This window comes from Geotrypetes seraphini, chromosome 14, assembly GCF_902459505.1.
Source record: "Geotrypetes seraphini chromosome 14, aGeoSer1.1, whole genome shotgun sequence".
Taxonomy (NCBI): Eukaryota; Metazoa; Chordata; class Amphibia; order Gymnophiona; family Dermophiidae; genus Geotrypetes; species Geotrypetes seraphini.
Genome location: NC_047097.1, coordinates 6,529,400 through 6,553,166, shown reverse-complemented (window position 1 = coordinate 6,553,166; position 23,767 = coordinate 6,529,400). Strand labels below are relative to the sequence as shown.

At 41.0% G+C, this 23,767-nt stretch overlaps 1 protein-coding gene across 2 annotated transcripts in view; it reads right to left on the bottom strand.

Moving 5' to 3' along the window:
- Positions 1-23,767, bottom strand: part of RBPMS2 (RNA binding protein, mRNA processing factor 2) — an 80,982-nt gene that overhangs the window by 19,059 nt on the left and 38,156 nt on the right. For both annotated transcript variants that reach the window (XM_033920537.1, XM_033920536.1), the window contains 3 exons: positions 17,550-17,612; positions 10,425-10,575; positions 4,315-4,463 (listed from right to left, as the gene is read on the bottom strand). In XM_033920537.1, the coding sequence (XP_033776428.1) occupies positions 4,315-4,463; positions 10,425-10,575; positions 17,550-17,612 (363 nt within the window). The remainder of the gene's footprint in view (positions 1-4,314; positions 4,464-10,424; positions 10,576-17,549; positions 17,613-23,767) is intronic.

Genomic DNA, 23,767 nt, shown 5'->3' with positions numbered 1-23,767 from the left:
CTCGCCATCAAGTGGGGCTGCATATCCACTGCCTGTCTCCGGAGAAAGTAAATTTGCTTACCTGTAACAGGTGTTCTCTGTAGACAGCAGGGGAAATGCAGCCACACTCGCCTTTCCTCCATTCCCTTGTCTCTTCTATTGCTAGGAAGAAAACAAGACAGGCAGAGGGAAGGCAGGTGCTCGAGTTAGGGGACAATCCTGCACATGCTCAGTAAGTTCAAAAGCTTACTATAGCTAGGGGAGAATACCGACATCATTAGGCTCAGAGACTTCACAATCGAGTGTGGCTGCATTCCCCTGCTGTCTATGGAGAACACCTGATACAGGTAAGCAACTTTGCTTTTTATCCACAGAAAGATGGATGTCAGATTTCAAGTTATGAATAAAGCTGAATAGTTACTTCAACCAAGTGTGATAAGGACAGCATAACTTTGAGGGAATATTTATCCTTTAGTTTCTTCTATTAGAATCCTTGGGGTACAAATCAATAAAAATGTATCTATGTTGCAAGCCAATCATGTTGTGCAAAAATGATTTTTTATTGTGGAAATTTAAATCTTAGATCTTATTTTGATAGGGTTCCTTTACAATTACTTGTTCAATCATTAGTGCCGAGTCTTTTTAGTTATATTGTAATATTTGGCAGGACAATCTTTTGTAAACACTATTGTTCAGAACATAATTGATATTTAAAGAGCGCGATGTTGAAGAATTTCAGTTTATATTCTGTCTGACAGAAGCCACAAGAATGGTGGGGTTCTGGTAAGAGAAGGATTTGCCTTCTAGTTTGAGCAAAGGTTTTGGATCTTTTTTCCTGTCTTAAACACCACTCAAATACCTCAAATCTGAATGTTTAAAATTAGGCTTCAACCCAATGCAATTTGTACACAACAGCCTGAAGTAAACCCATCTACAGGCTTGGTAGTTTGATTCTTGCAGGGATTACATCTGAAGCCTCCTATCAGGGCCCCGGTTTTAGGCTTTTAGCATGGTACTAATCCAGCTGATGAAAGCCTTCTTTGTGCCACTCCTGTGAGCTGATGTACCTAAACTAAACTAAACTAAACCTTAGGTTTGTATACCGCACCATCTCCGCGTGCGCAGAGCTCGGCACGGTTTACAGAGTTTGAAAGGAAAGGAACTACAAAGAAAGGATATAGGAGAGGGACTGAGGAGATAAGGGGGGACAGGATACTAGAGCACGGGAGGTGATTAGATTTTTGAAAAGAGCCAAGTTTTCAAGTGTTTGCGGAAGGATTGGAAGGAGCTAGAATTTCTGAGCGGGGATGAAAGATTGTTCCAGAGTTCAATGGTTCTAAAGGGGAGGGATGTTCCAAGTTTTCCTGCGCGGGATATACCTTTTATGGAAGGGAAAGATAGTTTCAGTTTTTGGGAGGATCTAGTCGAGGGAGGATCTATTCTTGGTTGCAAACATGCAGAATCAATGGGCTCCATAGCCTTAATCTCATCTGCCCTATACAAAAGATTTAACCCAAGGATTTTTTTTTTTACCTTAACCAATCAGTATTTGTTCAAGCCACAAGTCCATACAAGGTGAACATGCTTTTGAAGTTCAGATGGCAAAAGCCTTACCCTACTTTGACTCAACCAAAGCCCTTCAAAACAGAAACAAGTTGGGTGGAATCTCAAACCTGGGACTGCTGTAGTCATGTGCCCACTACTCTGAGAGATTATATTTTACATGTGCCCAGGCAAGTTGACTAGAGGAGCATGTCCAGGTTTAAGTTAGAGCAGGCCTGCACAACTCAAGAAAATGATCCGGGGCCGAAAGGAAGTTGAAAAATGTAGCGAGGGCCACAGGTAGTGGCCACGACTCAAGGCATCCGGAAGTGCATAGATACTGCTGTGATGACATCATGCGCATACATGACATCCGCACATGCGTAGAGGCCTTCCAGACGGGGGTGCCAGCAGGGAAGAGGGCAAGAGAGGAGAGGCACTGGCGGCAGCTGATTGCCTACAGCAGTGGTTCTCAACTACTTCAAGCTAAGTACCCCCAATCACAGACCTCCCAAGCTCTGCCCCAGAACCTGCCCCTTTACTAATTTGTAATGCAATTTTTTCCTTTCATTTTTCATACACACAGTACACACCAGCATATAATTTCTCAAAACTGACATTTCGATCATTAAGTTGAAAATAATAATTTTTCCTACCTTTGTTGTCTGGTGATTTAATTACTTTCTGGTTGTACTTCCTTCTGACTGCATCCAACACTTTTCACAATCCATCATCAGGTCCAGGTCTTTTTTCCCTCTGCTTATCCTCCCTAGATCCAGTGTCAGTTCTCCTTTGTACCTACCTTTGTTCCAGGACTCCCTCTCTCCTTCCTCTTATGACCTACCATCTCACTGTTCTTCCTCAGGGTATCTCCTCCTCTGTCTCTTCTGTCTGCACCTCCCATAGTCCAGCACCTGCCTCCTGTCTTTTCCCTTTGGTCCTGGCCTGTTTCTCTTCCTCTCTCTGCTTCCTTCCTTCCTGGTCCAGAATCTTTCCACCTCTCTGCAGTCTCTCTTCCCTCTATACACCCCCAAGTCCAACATCTGCCCCTCTCTTCTGCCTCCCCTTTGTTTCAGGTTTCTCCCTCTATCTTCCTTTTTTTATGGAGAGTGTTCTTGCAATTGCCTCTAGTCTCTCACCATGGGGAGGTAGGGGGTGCTTGTTTGGGGAGGATGTGTGGTGTGCGCATGACTATGATTGGTTTGTGGTGGCTGGTGTGGGTGTTGTATCTTGAGTAGGGGCTTTTTCAGGATAGGTATCTTCCTTCTGCTAACACTGAGTCCTCCCCTCTCTACCCTCTCTAGTCCAGCATCTGTCCTGTCTTCAAGTCTGTTTTCTCATCCCTCCTCAAGGTCCTTGTCTATCTCCAACCCCCCATGTCCAGATCCAGCGTCCTGTTGGGGCCCTCGCAACAGGCAGGGCTTTACCTCTGCTGCTTTGTGCACCACCGACCCCAACAAGGACCATTTTTCCATGCTGCTACTGGTCAAGGAGCAGCATGTGGCCAAGAAAGAGCTGCAGCACCTGTGAAATATAGCGCAGTTGCAGGGGCACAAGCCACCCCCACCTGTTCTACTGCTTCTGTCGGCCGCTTCCAAGTGCTGCTGCCTCACAAGAAGGAGCCCTGAGATTTGGGCAAGAGTTATTTCCAGCCGCTGCTTAGCGGCAGCTGGAGCTGTTGGGTGCACTGAGCCGTGGCTGGACATGACCCATGCCACCAACAAGCAACTGCGAGAGGATAAGTAAGAGACCGCACGGAGTAAGAAACAGGGTGCTGTTGGCCTCTGCAGCACATTTCCTCTGCTGTGGTTCCGCCCCCTTCTCTAACATCATGGGCGGGACCGCGGCAGAGGAAACGTGCTGCAGAGACTGACAGCAGCCTGCAACCTAGCAAGCTGCCGTAATTAGCTTTAAAGGGAGGAATCTGGAGGATGCAGAGGGGGAATCCGAGGAAGACAGCAAGTAGGGAGAGCAGATACGCAGGCTGCAGTGAGCCGTTTTGGGCTGCATGCGGCCCAGATGTTGTGCAGGCCTGAGTTAGAACAGCAGCGGTATGCAGGCCATTTGAAGTTGGCTTTGGATGCTGCAACCTTGACTTCTGCCTATATGTTCTCATTTAACAGACATCTGGAGAGGCAAATCGCCGATATTTGTAGAATGAAACTTAGAATCTAATGTCATCCCCCATCCCTTTGGGCAGTCTAGTAGTCTGGAAATTTAAAAAAAAAAAATGGATTTAGCACCTTTTATGTTGATAACCTATGCCTACAACTCCCAGTTTAAAAAGATATCTTGTTAAAAGATCCACAAACCTAAGCAAATCTGTCCTGACAGACTACCTCCCTTCCCCCCAAAAAAAAACAACAAAAACTGGCTTCTCCTAGAAATACCTTTACATAACCAAGGTAGCCCTGTGTGACTTGCTATCAGAGCTACATCACTTGCTCAGTGAACTGCTCTAGAATGCTAAGTCTCTAAATTTCTGTAGCCTAGGCTCTGACATCACTCGTCCTACTCCCTCTGAGAACACATGTTAAGTCTAAGCAACTGTACAATATCTATTTCCATTTCTCATTTTCCCTAATAGGTTATAAGATTAGTATGTCTGCCTCTCATCCAAAACACTCACACAAACAAGGATGTAGCAGTCAAGCAGGTGAAAGCAGCAAGTATCGATTGTGAACAATGTTAGGCCAGTAGTACTGGGTGGCATGCATTGTGTACTACCAAAGCACCTGGAAGTGGGCATAGCCTTGAAAGGGATGTAGTAAGCAGTGTGCTGGACAGACTCACCTGAGCGTGAAGTGCTGCGGCAGCTGCAGCCGCCGCTGGGTAAGTGAACGCAGCATGGGGAATGGCTGGGGTCAGTTCCGCGGTGTATAGTGGATAGGGAGCCCAGGCCTCTGGGGATGCAGGGATGAGAGCTGCTCCTGTCAGGTCATCTAGACATTAAGAAAAATTTTATAGCACATTTATATAAAGGCAAAATAAAGCATCCCCCCATGCAGTGCAGTAAGAATTGAGCGTCAAAGGATCAAGCAGCATACAAAAGTTTCCACTCCCGACAGGTTTTTCATAAAAGTTTACCATGTAGTTTAAATAAAAACAGAACCTTCATGAAGTTCTGCTCAGTCCAAACAAACAATTTGCTCCTTCAATGAGCTGATAGTATTTTTAGTTTTAGATCAACTATTATTGCATGCAAGAGTTTAGCTATAAAAAGGTAAGCTAGGTTTACATCATTTGATCAAATAAAACACTATAGTCACCTCCCTCCTCTACCCATTTCCAATGTTTTATCCCATATAGACAAGATTCTATCATACAAAATCTAAAGTAAAAAAATAAATAAATTGAAATCTGAACATTTGCTAAACCATATTACCAATCTTTTCCTTTCACATGGTCCTCAAAGGGGATCTTAAATCTTAACAGGTTGAAGTTTGGATTTAAAATGGTGAACTGGATTAGAAACTGGTCTACAGAAACCAGAAGGTAGTGGTTAATAAGGTGATACCAACAGAGTGGACACCCCTGAGGGAATTGACAATACATTAAGAAACAGATCTCAAAATGTTTGGCAGTTTAAATTTAAACTTTATTATAACAAGTGCAGCACAAAATCAGAACATCCAAGAGTCACAATGCTCAATTTTGGGACTTCAGAAGGTAAAGGATGAGAGTCTACAGCATGCTTAAGGATAAGATTACTGAGCCAGAAACCATTCCAATTTCAATAAAATTCCATTTTGAAATAAGTTAGAGGAAATCACACTTGCATGTACAGCATTTTCTTCAAGAGGGGAGCAGAACAGAACCCAAAATCTAGGAATCCATTATACCATTGGTAAACAAAAACATGAAGCTCTCTCTTCTTTCACTGTTGGGCCAAGTAGTACAGACGTTAGGCCAAACAAAACATACCTGCAAACATGTTGCTTATGTTTTTGTCTGCACCTATCCAAGAATATCTTGCATACTATCTGAAATGTTTGGCTTGGTTCCACTAAAGCCTGTCGCTTCTTCCTGTTACCAAAATCTGACCTCTCCTGAGCACACTACCAAAAGCCTTATCCACACTTATCACCTCTCAGTTAGATTACTGCAACTTGTTTCTCTTAGGTTTTCTGCTCAACCATCTTTTTCAATCCATCCAAAATTCTGCTGCATGGCTTATTCTGAAAGAGCCACCATACTCACATTACCCCTTGCCTCAAATCACTTCATTGGCTCCCCATCAATTTCCAAATACACTACAAACTCCTCTTATTGATCTACAAGTGCCATCAACTCGGCAGCCCCTCAATATCTATGTTCACTTATGCTTCTTCCCATGAACTAGCAAGTTAGTTAGTTCTTCCATTACAGGCCTGGGTGAAGAACCCCAAGTTTTCACCTGCTTTTTGAAGTAGAGTTGTGTTGAGCAAAGCCTTTCAGGGAGTACATTCCAGGAGTGTAGGGGCTACTCTGGAGAAGGCTTGCTGTTGAGTTATCACATCATGTGATGTCCTTCAAAGGGTGTAGTTAGGGATACTACTTGGGAGGAACTTAGTGGTCTTAAGATGTGTAGAGGGAGATCCTGCAAATACATTGGGCAATTTTCTTTGAGGGCCTTGAAGATCAGACAGTTAAAGTTTTTGCAAAAATGGTGCAATATGGTCACATCTTACAGCCTTCTATTAGTCTTGCTGCAACATTCTAAATCAATTGGAGCTGTTTCAGCCACTTAGACCAGCGTAAAGTGCCTTACAATAATCCGATCTTGATATCATGGCATGCACATCCAAAACAAGTTTTGCCTTCCCAATATAAGGAGAGAGGCTGTGTAGCTGCAAATGATAGAAGCAGCTCTGGAAGGTTTCTTGGATTTGGAGGATCAGACTAAGTGTTGAATCTAGCTGTATTCTAAGGTTCCTGACTTGTAATTTGAGGGAGAGTTCATATTTTCCCCAAAACAGACTTTATCAGGTATGTGCCCACTTGTTAGGTACCCATGGAAGCTCAATTTTAATTGGGTTCAGGTATTGTTTGTAGTTGTCAATCAAGTTGGAGTCCATACTGGCTCATTTTTAAGAGAGGTACTATTCAAGAAATTGAAAATAATGGCTTCGATGAGGGTTTTTGAATGTTTGGCGAATTAGATTGGACAGGTTGGGTTCCAGCTGGAATCTGGTATAGATCATTGGCAACTGCTATTATGGATACTTTCCATAGCACCTGAACAGTAATTTGAGGACCAGCAGAATTAACACTCACTGATGGGTGATGTTATCCGACAGAATTCAGTGTGGAAAATCCTCCCCAGAGTATGTATCCAAAGTGCCAGCACTCACATGCAGGGCCACTCCTAAGTGGTGCAGTGGACTCACTTGAAATAACTAAACCCTGTTCAACCAGGGTTATGAACAGACAGCATTGCTATTACACCATCCCTATACAGTTCATTGGTAAAACAAGCAAAAAGCACATCCTCATGCTACCCAACTGCTCCTACACGAAGCCTTAAAGAATGTCTGCATGACCTCAATATGCAAGGAGAAAAGGAACTGGAAACCCCATGAGGCTGGACTGCCTACAGTATTGCACTTGATAAATAGAACAAAGTCTGTTTCTGTAGTGTACAAAATGCAAAAATGAGATGCACCATGCACTTAGATTCCTGAACTATGTCAAAACATTTTGCCCATCTTGCTCTGTAGCTCATGTCCAACACATTTTGCAAGAGTTGAGCTATATGCTGCCAGCAGAAAAATGACATTCTCCTATGGGGTTTGACTGGACACAGCTTCTCGTAAGCAAAGCAAAGCCTCATTAATACTTAGAAGCTATGGGTGTTTTAAAAGGCAATGGAGGAAAGGGATTGGGACTTGTTTTGTAGTTATACAACCATACTCAAAGCAGTTTACATAGATACTTCAAAGCATTTTACTTATCTGTCTTGTGAGCTCAATCTAATATACTAGGGGCAATGGAGGATTACGTGACTTGCCCAGGGTAACTAGGAGCAGCATGGGGGTTTGAACCCACCGCCTCATGAGATTCTCTGAGAGGGCAGGAAACCTTGAGCATGCTCAAGGCCTCACAGCAACCCAGTGTCGAACTTCAGCATTAGGCTCTCAGCACCAGCGTGTGTTCAATATGCACAGTACCAGTCAGAGGGGGGAAGAGGTGGACAGCAGCACTGATCCATCTTGGATGCTAAGGGAGAGCAGCAGTGCCCTGGCCTTTTGGAGGTGGGGGGAGAGGAGAATCTGCAGGGTCTGTGATGGAGGGTATCAGCACTGGAAGAAGGGGGTTTGGAGTGCGAGGACAGTGGTCATCAGTGGGCTCAATGGTCCATTTTTGGGGCCTAAAATATATATCCTGAAGATACAACTGGTCAGGACGAAGCTAAAAACCACCAATGCAAATTGTTCAAACTTAGAGTTCTACTGTGAATTTTCAAACTTGCCTTGGCTCAAGTTGCTCAAGTTAGATGTGTGAACATAAACGGTGAATTTGCTGATGAAAAGGGTCAAAGTGTGGAAATTGCATAGTAGTCTAATGCTTGACCTCTTAAGTGAAGTGAGCTTTGACAGCAGTTGGGAAGACAGACCAATGTGTCAGATTGAGGGGGGGTGCATTTATGGTTTCCAGACTGTAGATCTGCCTACTTCAGTCTTAATTTGATGGCAACTCCTGCAGTTGGGAAGTAGTACTGGTTTCAGGCAGACCTACAATCTGTGGCCCAAAGTTGGCAGAGAGATTAAGTATACCATATTTAATCATGATATGGAACCTGTGCAGAATGCCAGATTCGACTTTGGCCACCTTGGTTTTTCTGCCGACATTTACTGTTACTATGTAACAGAGTATTGTGCGCAATTCTCATTGCCCAATACTTGAGTCACATGGAGCCCAGTTCAAGTTCCACTGATGCTCCTTGTCATCTTTAAGGCACTTAACCTTTCAATTGCCTCAACTATGAACAGAGAGAGAGAGAGAGAGAGAGAGAGAGAGAGAAAAAAAAAGAGAGAGAGAGAGAGAGAGAGAAAAAAAAAAGAGAGAGAGAGAGAGAAAAAAAAGAGAGAGAGAGAGAGAAAAAAAAGAGAGAGAGAGAGAGAAAAAAAAGAGAGAGAGAGAGAGAGAGAAAAAAAAGAGAGAGAGAGAGAGAGAGAAAAAAAAAGAGAGAGAGAGAGAGAGAGAAAAAAAAAGAGAGAGAGAGAGAGAGAGAGAGAAAAAAAAGAGAGAGAGAGAGAGAGAGAAAAAAAAAGAGAGAGAGAGAGAAAAAGAGAGAGAGAGAGAGAGAGAAAAAGAGAGAGAGAGAGAGAGAGAAAAAGAGAGAGAGAGAGAGAGAGAAAAAGAGAGAGAGAGAGAGAGAGAAAAAGAGAGAGAGAGAGAGAGAGAAAAAGAGAGAGAGAGAGAGAGAGAAAAAGAGAGAGAGAGAGAGAGAGAAAAAGAGAGAGAGAGAGAGAGAGAAAAAGAGAGAGAAAGAAAGAGAGAGAGAGAAAGAAAGAGAGAGAAAGAGAGAAAAAGAGAGAGAGAGAAAGAGAAAGAGAGAAAAAGAGAGAGAGAGAAAGAGAAAGAGAGAAAAAGAAAGAGAGAGAGAGAAAGAAAGAGAGAGAGAGAGAAAGAGAAAGAGAGAAAGAGAGAGAGAGAAAGAGAAAGAGAGAAAGAGAGAGAGAGAGAATCAGGTCTACAAAATCCTGGGTCAAGAACATGTGAAATATGAATTTACTCTTAAGTTTGAAAGAAAGATTCCTGTAGGCAAAGTCCATAATCCATTAAAATAGACAAACAAAACTGCTGCATATCCCTAAGGGTAGAAGCATAGAATCTTGTTTGGGGGATTTTGCCAAGTACTTATGACCTGATTTGGCCACTGTTAAAGCAGGGATGACTAGGTTAATGGATTGTGGTCTGACCCAACATGGTGAATTGAAGTGGAGCAAGTTGAAGTAGATCAGTGAAACTTGCCATAAGGTCTAACTTTTTAGAATGTGATCTACATTAGTGAAGACAAGTTTATGCCTACAATGCCTTGCTAATCTACATTAGAAATGTTGTATTTAAAATATGCCTCTGCAATATTTGTAGTGTAAGCAAGTTGCATCATCGAACACACACCTTTACTAGCTCAAGTATATGGTCACTGAAAAGCCCATCTTCTGTAATGTATGTAGTTACCATCTGGTCTGTCCCCAAAATACAGTTTGTGTGAAAATGTCCCAACTAAGCCATTTTAGGCAAGCGCTAGCTTCAGTGGCGCATCATTTCTATTCCTCTTAGCCTCACATTTAAAATTACTTGATTGGAAACATCTAGCATATAAAGTTTTTCCCTTCACCTTCTAGGAACATTTGTATTGTACAAAGAATTGCCAACTATCCTAATAGCACCTACTCCCATTCCTGTAATGGAAATCTTTTTCTACCATGTCCTCCCAGGGTAGAAGTACATCTGATAATTTAATGTAGGGCACCTTAATTCCTTTTTTTATACAGATGGCTACAAACCTGAATAGTAATGAGATTTAGATGTATATCAGGAAGTTAAAACATTTTTTTTACTTAAATGTTTTACTTAGAAGCTATTTCAATGTATCTATGGGTATAAAAAAGTACTGTATTTTTTGGTCTATAAGACGCACCAGACCACAAGACGCAGCTACGTGTAGAGGAGGAAAACAACCAAGAAAAAAAAATTTGGTTCAGAATTTCTTGGATTTATAATTAATCATGTCATCAGGTCTGATGAATTGTAACCACCATCACCACAGTTTACATGAGCCTAAGGATAGGCTTGAAGCACTAAATTAACTTCACTACATAATGAATTTGCTATATTGGATTTAATTAAAAATTATGAAATATTTTTCAATCTAATTGATTTTTCACTCTGTTAAGACACCATCTACTACTCACAAGGGTCCCGTGCAATGAAGTGTGCTCCCAAGGCAGGATGGATATTGGTGGGGTTTGGTGTGGCCAATAGCTTGCTTTTTGCCATCTTGGTGTTGGCTTTTGCAAACTCCAGCCTCAGGGTCTGTGGGTTCTCTGGGTCAAAGCGAATACCCTACAGGAAGAAAAAGTTTAAAAATAAGACAGCAACCTTATCTCCAGCCTTAAAGTATTAGGTCTAACTTAGCCAACATGCCAACAGCCAAAAGTTAACTTAGGAAGTCTGAGCAAGCAGTGCAAGTTAGGAGTTCTTTGCTTTGGATCTCAAGATTCCTTTATAGGAATTTGTTAATCACAAAGAGTGCTCACTGTTTAGTACAGTGTTCATAGGCTAACATTAGCTCATCTGTATTGAATTTAGTTTGCCTGTACTGGCTAGTTCTAGCCAGTCAACAGTAATCCCACTTCCATTCCAAAAATGCATAAAAATCTGCCTAGATGGTTTTAAACATACCTGTAGTCTAATAGTACATTAGTCTGTACTAAATATTTTCCACGTAGAGAAGTGTGTAATAGATTTTTAAACTTTGCATAGAAATGTCATGTTTAAGAGATCTACTAAAGCCTCTCCCCTTTTTTACTTCTATAAGAAAAATGCTTAAGAACTAAAGGTTATTAGTGTGTGCCTTAAAATGTAAGGTTCATTGCTTCTGTGGGTAGGAATACCAGAGAGTAAGAAGTGGTATTTGCGTTTGTGCTATGTATAGTAGGTTCCTTTAGGGAATGTGTCCTAGCAATGGCTGAATTGCAAAATAAAAGAAAGGGAAGGGAACCACCAGTAGAGTAGACACCTAGTGGTTATAACACCAGACAACCAACCATATAAGACACCTAACCCTCTATTGTTTCAGTTAGATTTAGATTGTAAGCCTTCCGATGATAGGGAAGCTAGTACCTGAATATAATTCACCTTTACCTGCTACTGAAAAAAAATGAGCTGGATCTAAATAGCTACAGAGAAAGCTTCATGGTATTGTAGCACTAAATCAGGACAGGCTATGGACTACTAAAAAAAGGTAGAAAGTTGCTGAACAAACCCCTTAGCATCTAGGATGGTATATTGACATCCTGTAAGGACAGTCAATCTATCAGGTCCCCAGGAGTTTTATCTATTCAATTTTCTATACCTTTCTCCCAGGGGAGCTCTGATCGGTTTACATTAATTTTGTTCAGGTACTCAAGCATTTTTCCCCATCTGTCCCAGTGGGCTCACAATCTATCTAATATATCTGGGGCAATGGGGGATTAAGTGACTTGCCCAGGGTCACAAGGAGCAGCGTGGGTTTGAAACCACAACCTCAGGGTGCTGAAGCTGCACCCTGCACTACACACTCCCCATTAGTGATCCAGGAATCAAATAGCCCCATAGAAAATGGTGCACTGCCCTGTAAGCATCTTGAAGGGATCAGTGCTCAGACTTTCTAGCTGGGTCTTGAATGGTATATGCCCCATTGGAGCAGCTAAGTATCCTTAGATTAAGAGTTTTGTTCTCTCCTGTCGGCAAGCAGAGTATGAAGCCTGCTTTAGCAAGCTTTGAATACCATTCAGGTCTCAAGACAAAGGGTAAATTAGTTCTTACCTGCTAATTCTTTTGAGTCTCTCCAGCCCAAGAGGTAGGTAACTATGGCCCCTGAGAGCCACAACCTAGAGCCACAACCTAGTGGGGTTTTCAAGAGTTCCACTATATGCACAAGATTGATGTGCATGTTCTGTTTTCATTGTAAGCAATATAGATCTTGTGCATAGTGTAGAATTTGAAACACTGTTGTGGCCCTTGAGGACAATGGATGCCCACTTCTGCTCCAGACACTTGGGTTTGCATTGTCCTGCAAGCAGGTGGAAACTTAGCACCCTGTTCAAATCTTGCAAGAAACCCAAAATATCTGGAACAGACTACCATAGAAGAAACACGACACCAATTCTAAAAAATCCTCCACACCCTTCTATATGTTAAGACTTTTTGGAAGTTAGTATCTTGTTGAAATAATTCCAGAAAGTTTCTCTCCTTAAACAGCCTCTTCTCTAATTCACTCTCTCAAGAGCTAAACACAAACAAGATGCATGTGACAATCTGATCAGGCCTTGAACAGATGCTCTCTACCCAAAGAGATCCTCCACTTTCAGATGTTATCAAGTACCCATACCAGGATTTGTTGTGGCCAGTCTAGAACAAAAAAGCAAGAGGTGACCTTGGTGTTCATTTATTTATTCATTCAAGACCCGACAAGTGTTTTGGCTGTGTGGCCTGCTTCAGGGGTTTTATCTTCAATGATAAGCACTTTGTTTGCAAATTTCCTCTTATACTGAAAATCTAAATGTAAATAAATGGACGGTTTGAAAGGATAACCTTTAAAAGCTAATCAGCTGTGCATAAGAGCAACGCCATATGTCCACTAAATAAAGCATTTTTTGGAGAGCTCGCTTTTTTAAAAATTGCTACTATAATGGCTGCGACAGCAGCCCATTGGTTTTTTACTTTTTTAAATGCTGGCCTTAGTATGACCTTTGAAAATACATTAGTCCAGACTTTATTAGAAAACACCATGTCTTATTTTGTCAGCAAAATTAACTCCAACACCATTTTGCTAAGACAGAAAATGATCACTTCCTGAACATTTTGAAAACGGAATTATGCAATACAGCATCTTGCAATAATACCTTACAATAGTAATTTACTAGTACATTTATCTGTGTTATTTGGAAAACTGTTTGGGGGTCTTCCCCCTCCCTCCCAACACCATGTATTAACTTTATATGTAGTACCAATTTCAGTCTACCTCCAAATGTTTTTCTTTAAAAAAAAAGTGCTTCCTAAACTGCAGAAATTTTCCATTATGGTTGGTGGTTAAGCGATCCTGTTCTAAAGACCCACCAATAGTAAAGGATTGGTTAGCAAGATCTAGCTGAAGTTAATCAGTAGTAATCTGTCAGTGACCCGCAAACATTTTGATGCCATCAACACATTAAATGGTGCAGCAGCTGGGGCATCCGGAAGTGCACAGAAGCCCTCCAGTTGAAGCCCTGAGCCTATTTGCACGCCGGTAGGGGTCACCGACCGAAAAGCACCAACTGATGCCTACATGATGTGCTTCTTGGCATGAGGCATGCCCTGTAAGCAGTCATCTGGGGCTGGTGCCTCTCTTTGCCAGCGTCTCATGGCACACCTGGAATCTGCTGCAGCACACTAGTGTGCCATGGCACAGTTTGCGATAACATTTTATTGAATCTTTCATACACTGGTGTAGGGAATCGCCTGCTACATCAAAATACTTTTTAAAGTTAACATGCCAAAAGAGATGGAACCAAAGCAGGGCTAGAAGAGTTCAAAGTAATGTGTTCAAAATGAGGCATACCCATTAATAAGCAGGCTGCTGAGTTTTGAACATATTGAGCTTTAAAAAAGTAGATAGTCATACCAAACAATTATACTTCTAACCTTACTTTAAAAAAAAGTCTTGGAGTACTATCTTGGGGGGGAAAAACCCACACCTCAGCTGGCATCAAGATCTACCTAAATGAAGCCAAAGTCAGCTACTAAGCAAAAGTTTCATGAAGAGTTTTGCTCAATTTCTCAACTGAATTTTCTTTGTAGTTTTAAAGTTTTCTAAACTACCTTTACTGGAGAAGGACAGATGTAGTCCCTCTCCACAAAAGTAGGGAAGTAGGGAACTACAGGCCAAAGTCTAACTTCTGTGGTAAGTACATTAATCAGAAGACAGAATAGTGATGTTTCATAAGAACATAAGTGCCTTAATGGATCAGACCAATGATCCATCAAGCCCAGTAGCCCATTCTCACTGTAGCCAATCCAGGTCCCTAGTACCTGGCCAAAACCCCAAGGAGTAACATTCCATACTACTAATCCAGGGCAAGCTGTGGCTTCACCCATGTCTCTCAATAAGAGAGTATAAACTTCATCCAGGAAATTGTCCAAACCTTTCTTAAAACCAGCTATGCTAGAGGCAGGACCTGAGGCAACGTAGATTCACAAGAGGCAGGTCTTGTCAGACATATCTGATCAACTTCTTTATCTAGGTGACCAGAGAATTGGATAGAGTGTATTAGATGTGGTTATTTAGTTTTTACCAAAGCCTTCACCAAATTACTCCTGTGTCTGCTTCGCCGCTCTGATGTCACTTCCTAGGTGTAGGTCCCAGAAGTGATGTCAGAGCGCTGAAGCAGAAGTGGGCAGCAAGGGAAGGAGTGTGAAGAGGGGGTGGAGATGAGGGGTGCCAGTGCCCCAAGCAAGATGGTGCCCGGAATGGACTGTATCCCACCCTACTATGCCACTGCTAAGTACTCTTGGTATGGGTTCCAAGTGAGAGACTGGGTCAGGAACTGATCGAGTGGCAGGCAACAGAAGGTAGTGGTCAAAGGAGATTGCTCTAAGGAAAGGGATGTTACCAGTGGTGCGCCTCAAGATTTGGTTCTTAGGCCTGTTTTTAATATCTTTGTAAGTGATATTGCTGAAGGACTATTGGGTTAAGATTTGCCTCTTTGCAGATAACAAAATCTGCAATAGAGCAGACACCTCTGATGGTGTGAATATCATGAGGAAGGACCTAGCAAAGCTTGAATTGTTTGAAATTTGGCAGCTAAGATTTAGTTCTAAGAAATACAAGGTTATGCATTTAGTCTGCAAAAACCCAAAGGAATGGTAAAGTTTAGAGGGTGAAGAACTTTTGTGTAAGAGTAGAGTGGGACTTGGATGTGATAGTATGTGACGTTAAGGTAGCCAACAGGTTGAAAAGGAAACAGATAGCAAAAGAATGCTAAAGTGCATAGGAAGAGGTATGGCCAGTGGGAAAAGGTTTGGATGCCCCTGTATAAGACTCTGGTGAGACCTCAGAATATTATGTGCAGTTCTGGAGACCACACCTTCAAAAAGATACAGGATGGAGTCTCTGCAGTGGAAGGCTATTAAAATGGTCTATGGTCTGTGTTCATCAATATAGGTATAGAGACTTAAAGATCAATATTTAAAGCACATCCTCCCAAAGGAGCTCTGAATGAGTTACAAACCAGATACTCTAGTATTTTCCCCCATCTGTCTGGAAAGTCTCAGTCTAATGTACCTGGGGCAGCAGAGGATTAAGTGACCTGCCCAGAGTCAAAAGGAACAGTGGGGTTTAAACAGAGAACCTCAGGGTGCCGAGGCTGTAGCTCTAACCACTATGCCACACTCTCCCTGGGTACACTTTGGAGGAAAGGTGAGAGAAGTGAGATATGGTAGAGATATTTAAATACCTACATGGCATAAATGCACGAGGTGCATATCATTTTAAAGTATACCCCAGAATGAGAGGGTATAGGATGAAGTTAAGAGGCGATAGTCTCATGAATAAATGTAAGGAAATTTTACAGAAAAGGTGGTAGATGCATAGAATAGTTTCCCAGTCGAAGTGTTGGAGACCAAGACTGTTTGTATTCAAGGCATCATGGGACAGGTATATGGCATTTCTTAGGGAAAGGAGAAGATAGTGGATGTTGCAGATGGGTAAACTGGATAGGCAGTTTACAATAGATATACTTGCATACAAAGTTAATACTTTTAAAGCAATTTCAAATCTATTTAAAAAAAGGGATTGCATAACAAGGAAATGTATAATTCAGTTCATAAATGCTAATACAAAGAACCCGCTAAGTGGGTAATTTAATTCATATACAATAAGCAAAAGCAATAGATATAGAAACGAGGCACCTCTGTCCCAGGCTACTGTTTCATCCGTCAACTGAGATGGACCCATCCTGCAACCTAACTGCAAGAGAAGGATCCATCACTGCCAGTGGGGAATGAAAATCAAGGCAGCTCCATGTTTGGCAGCCACCGCTACAGGCATTGAAACTTGGTGGTAGTTCCTGCCAATGAATGGGTCTATCACTGCCTTAGCCACATAACTGGTTGCTGTACTCTTGAGGAATCAGAGCACTGCTCCTCGTATCATGTATTTTCCTGCTGCAGTAGGCAAACTTTGCACAACACAAACAACAAATCCTGAGAAATTCCATTGTTTACCCCTATTTTTATTTTAGCATTTGAATTTCTCTGAATTCTATTGTTTAACAGTTCCTCCCTTCTATTCCTTTTTACATATTCCTTTAACTCATTTAGATATCATTTACATAGATGGTGCTCCTATCTGTAAAGTTAGGAATTTCTATGAAATATTCTACATGCTTCTCTCCTCTCCATTTCTTCCTGCCCTCCATAGTCCTCCCTACCTTCTTCCTCTAATGTTGCCTAGAGCTTGTATAAGTATGTGCAACGCACAAATGGAAGAAATAAAATAAACTGAACAGAACATCGTTTTCCTGCAGCACCACTGTAGTGAACATGTGCCAACAACCCTGTATGTAGACTAGTCTGCCAAAGAAAAATGGTTAAAAAAACGCACCACAACGCCTTTCTAGGGCAGCCTGTTTTCCAGGTGAACTACAGTTGGTAAATAAAGACCCACGCAGCACTGACAATATAAATTCTGTTGCACCACATTGTCCAGCAGGTGGAGTGTGAATTACAAGAAAAAAAGGGGGTGCTAATACCCCTGATTATAATTTAACTTAATTTATAACAAGTTACAAAAGAAATTACACTATTATGGTCCTACTGAAAACCACCTTCTCATACTAAATTTGCTATTGTCTAAAAAGGTATGTTTTCAATAGTCTCCTCAATCTGATGTATGAGAATTCTGTTCAGACACCATAAAGATTGCCAATATTTTACAACCCAATATGGAAAGGACATTTCAGACACCAATCCACATAATTGATGTCTTCAGTGCCTTGGTCCTGCTCACTGCCCATTACAAAATTGCACTGTACATAACTGTTGACATTATGCTGAATATACATAAATTTTTCTGCTATTTGGATAGAGCTTGCAAGTGACACCTGTACTTCCACAGGATATGAAGTTTGCAACTATCTGAGGTACATTTTTACGTAGGAGCAGGTTTTATTATGTATTATACTAGATTACACATACATATACATAGAACAGGCATTTAAAAAAATAAAAAAAAGTGTCCTAATAATTCCCCCCCCCATCCCAAAGGGCTACATTAGACTTCACTTCAAAATACTCACATTTAAAGCATTCTTTGCCGCTTCAGCACCAGCCCGATTATCAAATGTGACAAAACCGACTGGCTAGAAGAAATTTAAACACATTTTAAAATAATCTTAAAGGATAAGATTTTATTCAATAAACATTTAAACAAGATATACATATCTAGAAAGACCATGCAACATGTCTATTTAAACAGACCCTAAACAGCTTCTCTGCTGAAGTTATCATTGTGTTCCCTAATGGTAATGGGTCATGAATTTAGAAAATGCTACCTTTGTGATAAAGCAAATTGTCCTAGAATGGCAATTCTTATGTAAGACTGAAGGTCCATCAAGCCTTGAAGCCTGAAGGAAGAGCACTCACCCCTCCATGAATTAACTTTTTTTGTTCTTTTCCTATAATATATTGTATTTCTCCCCTCTCTCCTGGTTGTTTTAAGTCCTGTTAGTATCTAGTCTTAAATGTTCCCCTAAATTTTAACGATTTGTAAATGATTTGTATTAACTGCATTGACAATTTAGGCAGTAAATCAAATTTTAATAAGTCTGATTGCTGCATTTTGTACACACTGGAGATATCATATGTTCTTCACCATGAGACCATTAAAATAACACTTTGCAGTAGTCCATGCTTTGAAAACGCACAAGATGACCATATAGCACACCTGCATGTTACATCTAAAAATACTGCATGAACTTCCACAAAAGAGAAAGCACCCTAGCAGAATGAGTCCTAAGATGCAAGGGTGCTATTTTTCCTGCTAGTAAGTGGGCCGAAGCAATAGCATCTTTCAAACAATCAATTGGTGGCATTTGGGCAGCAATTCCCTTCTTAGTACCTGAGATGAGAACAAAAAAAGATCAGAGCCATCTGGAGGCACTGGTGACCCAAGTAAACCTTGATGAAAGGATAGTAGATAAGTGGCTGATTTAGATGGAGGAAACCAACTTGGGTAGGAAGGAGGGTACTGTTTGAATAGCAACTAGCTTCTAAGATGTGAAGCAAAGGATCCCTTTACAGAGCCTGAAATGACCTCTGACTGGGTTTCCTAACTGCCTAGGACTGCCAAGGACTGATTTAGAAGCTTACGGCAGATAAGTAATTTAACTGCCATAAAATTTGGAAGTTGGTTTATATATTTATGCTCTGTTGAGGAACCAGAAACAATTTCTTTATAAATTAAGTGCAATAATTTGAATGGACATTTTCTGCTGATTTTTTTAATGTGAATTAAGAAATTGGTGCTTAACCTTTTTAAAATAAGACAAGTAAATTTATATAAAATAAAGATTAAAATAAATAGGAAGGAAGGGGTATATTGCCTATGATTTAAATGGTATCGAGTGAATTGTTCACGTTTGAAACCCAGTTGGGTCAATTGCTCCATATTCTGAGGCTTTTTCTGCCCTTTAGATTCAAACATTTGAATAAGGTCTAGATTGGTAATAATTGAATAAAGTAGTTCTCGGCAGGACATAATTCCATGGTGGGTGTTTTCTATTATTTAACCCTTCTGACTGAAGCCATTGCTGAACAAAAAAAAATGTAAGGCTCATTAGTGTAGCTTTAGAAAAGGTTCGCAATAGGAATCTCTGAAAAGCCTGGAAAACCAGACTGAAGTTCCATCAGGGCAAATGTACCTACATGGAGGGAGTAAGTGATTGAAGTCTGAGAAAAAAAACACATCAGGATGAGATGCTAAGAAAACATACAGGCTGTGGCTTCTAAAACAAGCTCACAAGAATAAACCCGTTTCTAGTTTCCAAGTTAACACAGGACCATAAGTGCTGTATAACCCTGTTCAAAACACACAAATTTGTTTTATTTAGGGTGAACAACCAGTTTCTTGGGAGTCAACCTTTTCACATAGGGCTCCTTTTACAAAGGTGCGTTAGGGCCTTAATGCATGGAATAACACGTGCTAAATTGCTGCACATGTTAGTCACTACCGCCTCCTCTTGAGCAGGCGGTAGTTTTTCAGGTAGCACATGCTATAGCGAGTGCTAATCCGGTGTGTGCGCTACAAATGCTAGCGCACCTTTGTAAAAAGGAGCCCATAGTAATTAAGTCTCCACCAGGATATATCCCAGAGTATGTGCACCCTAAAGCACACTATGGGTATTACCCAAAATCTATATTCACCCAAATATTGTTTATAATTTTCAAAAATGCTACGTGAACAGGAAACTTCAAATGTTAAAGAAATAAAAAAATATCACTTATTCCCATAATGTCAGAAGATAAATTCTCATAAAAATTCAAACAAGAAAACTAATGAACTTATCTAGAGATGCACGCAGCTGTCCATCTCTCTTAAAAGGGGTACCTTGGCTGGCCGCCCTACAGAGTATCCCATTTCATGACCTTCAGGGGCAAACTGAGGAGCACAACCCATTGCTAATGGACCCCCACATCTCCAAGCTGCCATCTAAACTGAGGGAATGAACTAAATACTTTCAAAACCTTCCTAGAGAAATGCTAAAATTTGTGGTCGAGGCTGTAGCAGATTTTTCCTTAGAGTTCAGCCATTATTCCCTGAACCTGGTTTTTTGCAACAGCTGAATAACTTATGATCTTGAGCATGGTTTCTGGATGCCTTGAGGTTCATGACCTTACTATAGCAGGAAAAAGAATCCTTGCTGAGACATTTAGACAATGTTTCTAGGCGTTTAACCTAGAAGTTAGAGGTGGTGTATGTATGAAGGACAATTAGATGCCACCCCCAGCAAAAAAAGACAAGATGTGATGGCAGTAAAGATTGCAACAAATATTAGCAACTCACTTCTTAGCAATGAAACAGGATGCAAAATGAAACAAAAAGCTATACAAAAAAAGGGAGGAAGCCACCACTGAAAATAGCTGAAAAGCAATGACCAAACACTTGCAGTCAAGAAACAAAGTTAATGATCAGCAAGTCCTGTTGGATGCAGACCTGGATATTGTTGCCATCACAGAGACATGGTTCAGTGAATCCCATGGATGGGATGTAAACATACCAGGATATAATCTTTAGGAAGGACAGAGAAGGTCAAAAAGATGGAGTAGCTCTCTATGCAAAGATAGATATCCAAGCGACTGAAATGTAAGGGACCTCAGGAGAAGCAGCGATAGAAATTCCATCTTTTTAAAGCGATCTATATCTACATGGGTGTAGTCTACAGACCTGACTCAATCACAGCAAATTGATAAAGATCTGATTGCAGATATCCAACAGTTCGGAAAGAGGTGCTGCTGTTGGGTGATGTGGACTGGAACGCTAAAGTGGACAGCAAAACCTCAAAAGGGCTAGATTCACTCTGCTCGTGTCTGATCCACAATGGGCCTGTATTCAAATAAATCAGCGGAACGCTCCCCACCAGCTACACAGATCGCTCTCCAGCGATCCCGACGCATGCGCAGACCATCTACTTTGCCTGTAGATGGTCTGCACATGTGTTTCATGTCTTTTTAAATTTTTACTTGTGCACCCATGTTTTTAACCCATGGGTTTAAAACAGTTAAAACCACAGGCTCACACTGCAGGGAAGGGTGGAGAATCGAGGCAGAGAAGAATCAGTGTGGCCATCAAGAATCAGGGCAGCAAGCATAATCGTGGCGGAAAGCAAGGAGCAAATTGTTCATTTTCCCCGCCGCAGCTCAAGCGAGCAGACAAGCCTCAAACCAATCAGGGCAGAGAGCAGGGCTGGAAGTTGGTAGGGATTTCAGGGCAGCAATGGAGCAGGAGAGTCAGCAGGGATGTGTGCGACTTGTCCTCAGTCACTTGTTTTGGGATCGGCCAGCCCAGTCGGTGTTCCTCTTTATTTAGTGAATTGCTGCCTGCCTATATTTGCATGCCATTCCCCCTGATTTGCATGTGCGAATTGGATCTGGAGGCAGTTAGTGAATCAGGTCCAGGTCAGGGGTCACTAAATGGTCGGGACTTTTATCGGTGGGCTTAGTGAATCTAGCCCAAAGTCCTAGATTTCAAAATATCTTTTGAGTACTGACTTTAGAGTACCTGAAGAAAGTTTGTTAGTATGGGAGGACATATGAAGTGGAAACAGTGGTCTAAGTTGAAAGGAGCAATAAAAATGGCTACTGATCTGTATATGAAGAAAACAGAAGGAGGAAACCGATATGTTCTCCAAACTAGTGGTGTAGAAAAGACAAAAAAGTTGTTCCTGCAAATTTTATTTTATTTTTTTTTAAACACCCAAGGGGAGTAGAGCAAGGACTACCAGGTGAAACTGAAAGAAGCCGAGAGACATAACAAAAGTCCAAGTGGAAAAGCAAATGGTTAAAAATGTAAGAGGGAAACAATTTTTTCAGAATTAGTGAAATTGAAGATGAAGATGGAATTGTGAAACTAAAAGATGCCAAGAACCGCTATGTGGAGAGTGATGAGGAAAAAGCAAACATGCTAAATACTTGTGTTAACACAAGAAAATCGTGAAGGACAGCATTTGTCTGGAAAAGTTACACATAAAAATTGAGTAGATTCCCTGCTGTTCAGAGGAAAAAAGTGTTTGAGCTTGAAAAATTGAAAGTGGACAAAGCAATGGGACCAGACGGTATCCATCCCAGGATACCGAGGAAGCTCAGAGAGGTTCTGGTGGATCCTATTAAAGATTTAACAAATCTCTGGAAATGGGAATGGTTCCTGGGGATTGGAGCAGAGCAGATGTGGTCCCTATTCACAAAGTGGTCTTATTGGAAAAATAATGGAAGCATTACTGAAAGAAATAGTGAAATTCCTAGAATCTAATGTGTTATGGGATCTAAAGGCAAAGAAACAGTGTGACAAGGCAGTGGCTATTGCCAGAAGGATGCTAGGCTGTATAGAGAGACGTAACCAGTAGAAGAAGATGAAGCTGTCCAGAGGAAGACAAATATTTGAACATCTGAATCACATCTACCCTGTCCCTCCTTTCCTCTAGGGTTTTGTGTATGTGTGTATATATACACATAACACTAAAAGTGAATCAAAGTATTTAAAGTATATATTAAATTATTAAAAAATAATTTATAGAGTGCTCAGTGTGAAATCTTATTCAAAACCAACAGGTTATTAGAATGAAGATGTAGTAACATTCCATCATTGCACTCACCTACCTACCAGCCCTATATAGTTGATTGAATATAAGTTGCTCAAGCAGAATAATAGTAGTGAAGAAGTATAAAAAAATATACTTAGCTGGATATGCTTGATGACAAACTTATGTATATCTCCACTAAATGTTCTTGAGATCTGCTCATTGATGCTGGAGGTTGTACAATGGAATCTTTCTTGTATCGTTGGTTTAGTAGATAATACAAAAGAAGTGAGTCCCCAAATCCACCGTAAATATACACACACAAAAAATATACACACACACAAAAAACCCTAGAGGAAAGGAGGGACAGGGTAGATGCGATTCAGATGTTCAAATATTTGAAAGGTATTAACATAGAACAAAATCTTTCCCAGAAAAAGGAAAAATGGTAAAACTAGAGGACAATTTGAGGTTGAGGGGTGGTAGACTCGAGAACATGTTAGGAAATTTACAGAGAGGGTGGTTGATGCCTGGAATGTGCTCCAAAGGAAGTGGTGAAATGAAAATGGTGTCAGTTCAGAAAGTATAGGATGAACACAGGATCTCAAATCAGAACATGATATATATTGAAGGCGGCAGGCCAGTACTGTGGGCAGACTTGCAAGGTCTGTGTCTGTATATGGCCATTTGGTTGAGGATGTGCTGGGGAGGGCTTCAAAAGCTGGGATTGTTTAGATGGGCTGGAGTGAACTTCAATGGAGACTTCAGTAGACGGAACCTAAGCACAGTACTGGGCAGAGCTTTGGGTTTCTGGCCCAGAAATAACTAGGAAAAAAGGACAATTTAAATTAAATCAGTAATTTAAAGAGGGGATGGTTGGGCAGACTGGATTGATTAAACAATTACAAACAATTCAAAATACAGCTCTGAGACTTGTCTACTCATTGAGGAAACACTACCACATTAGAGGTATACATCAACTCACACTGGCTTCCAATCCAGGAAAGAATACTTTAAATTCTACTGTATACTATTTAAAATTATGAACAGAAACAGCCCAACATACCTGAACTGCCTCATCCAAACTACCTCAACCAGACATAGAAATACCCCATTCACACACCCCCAATCAAAGTAGTAAAACATAAAAACTATGCAACGGCCTACTAGCCACTCAAGCAGCAAAATTAGATAACCAAAATCGCTAATCTACTGATAACCCC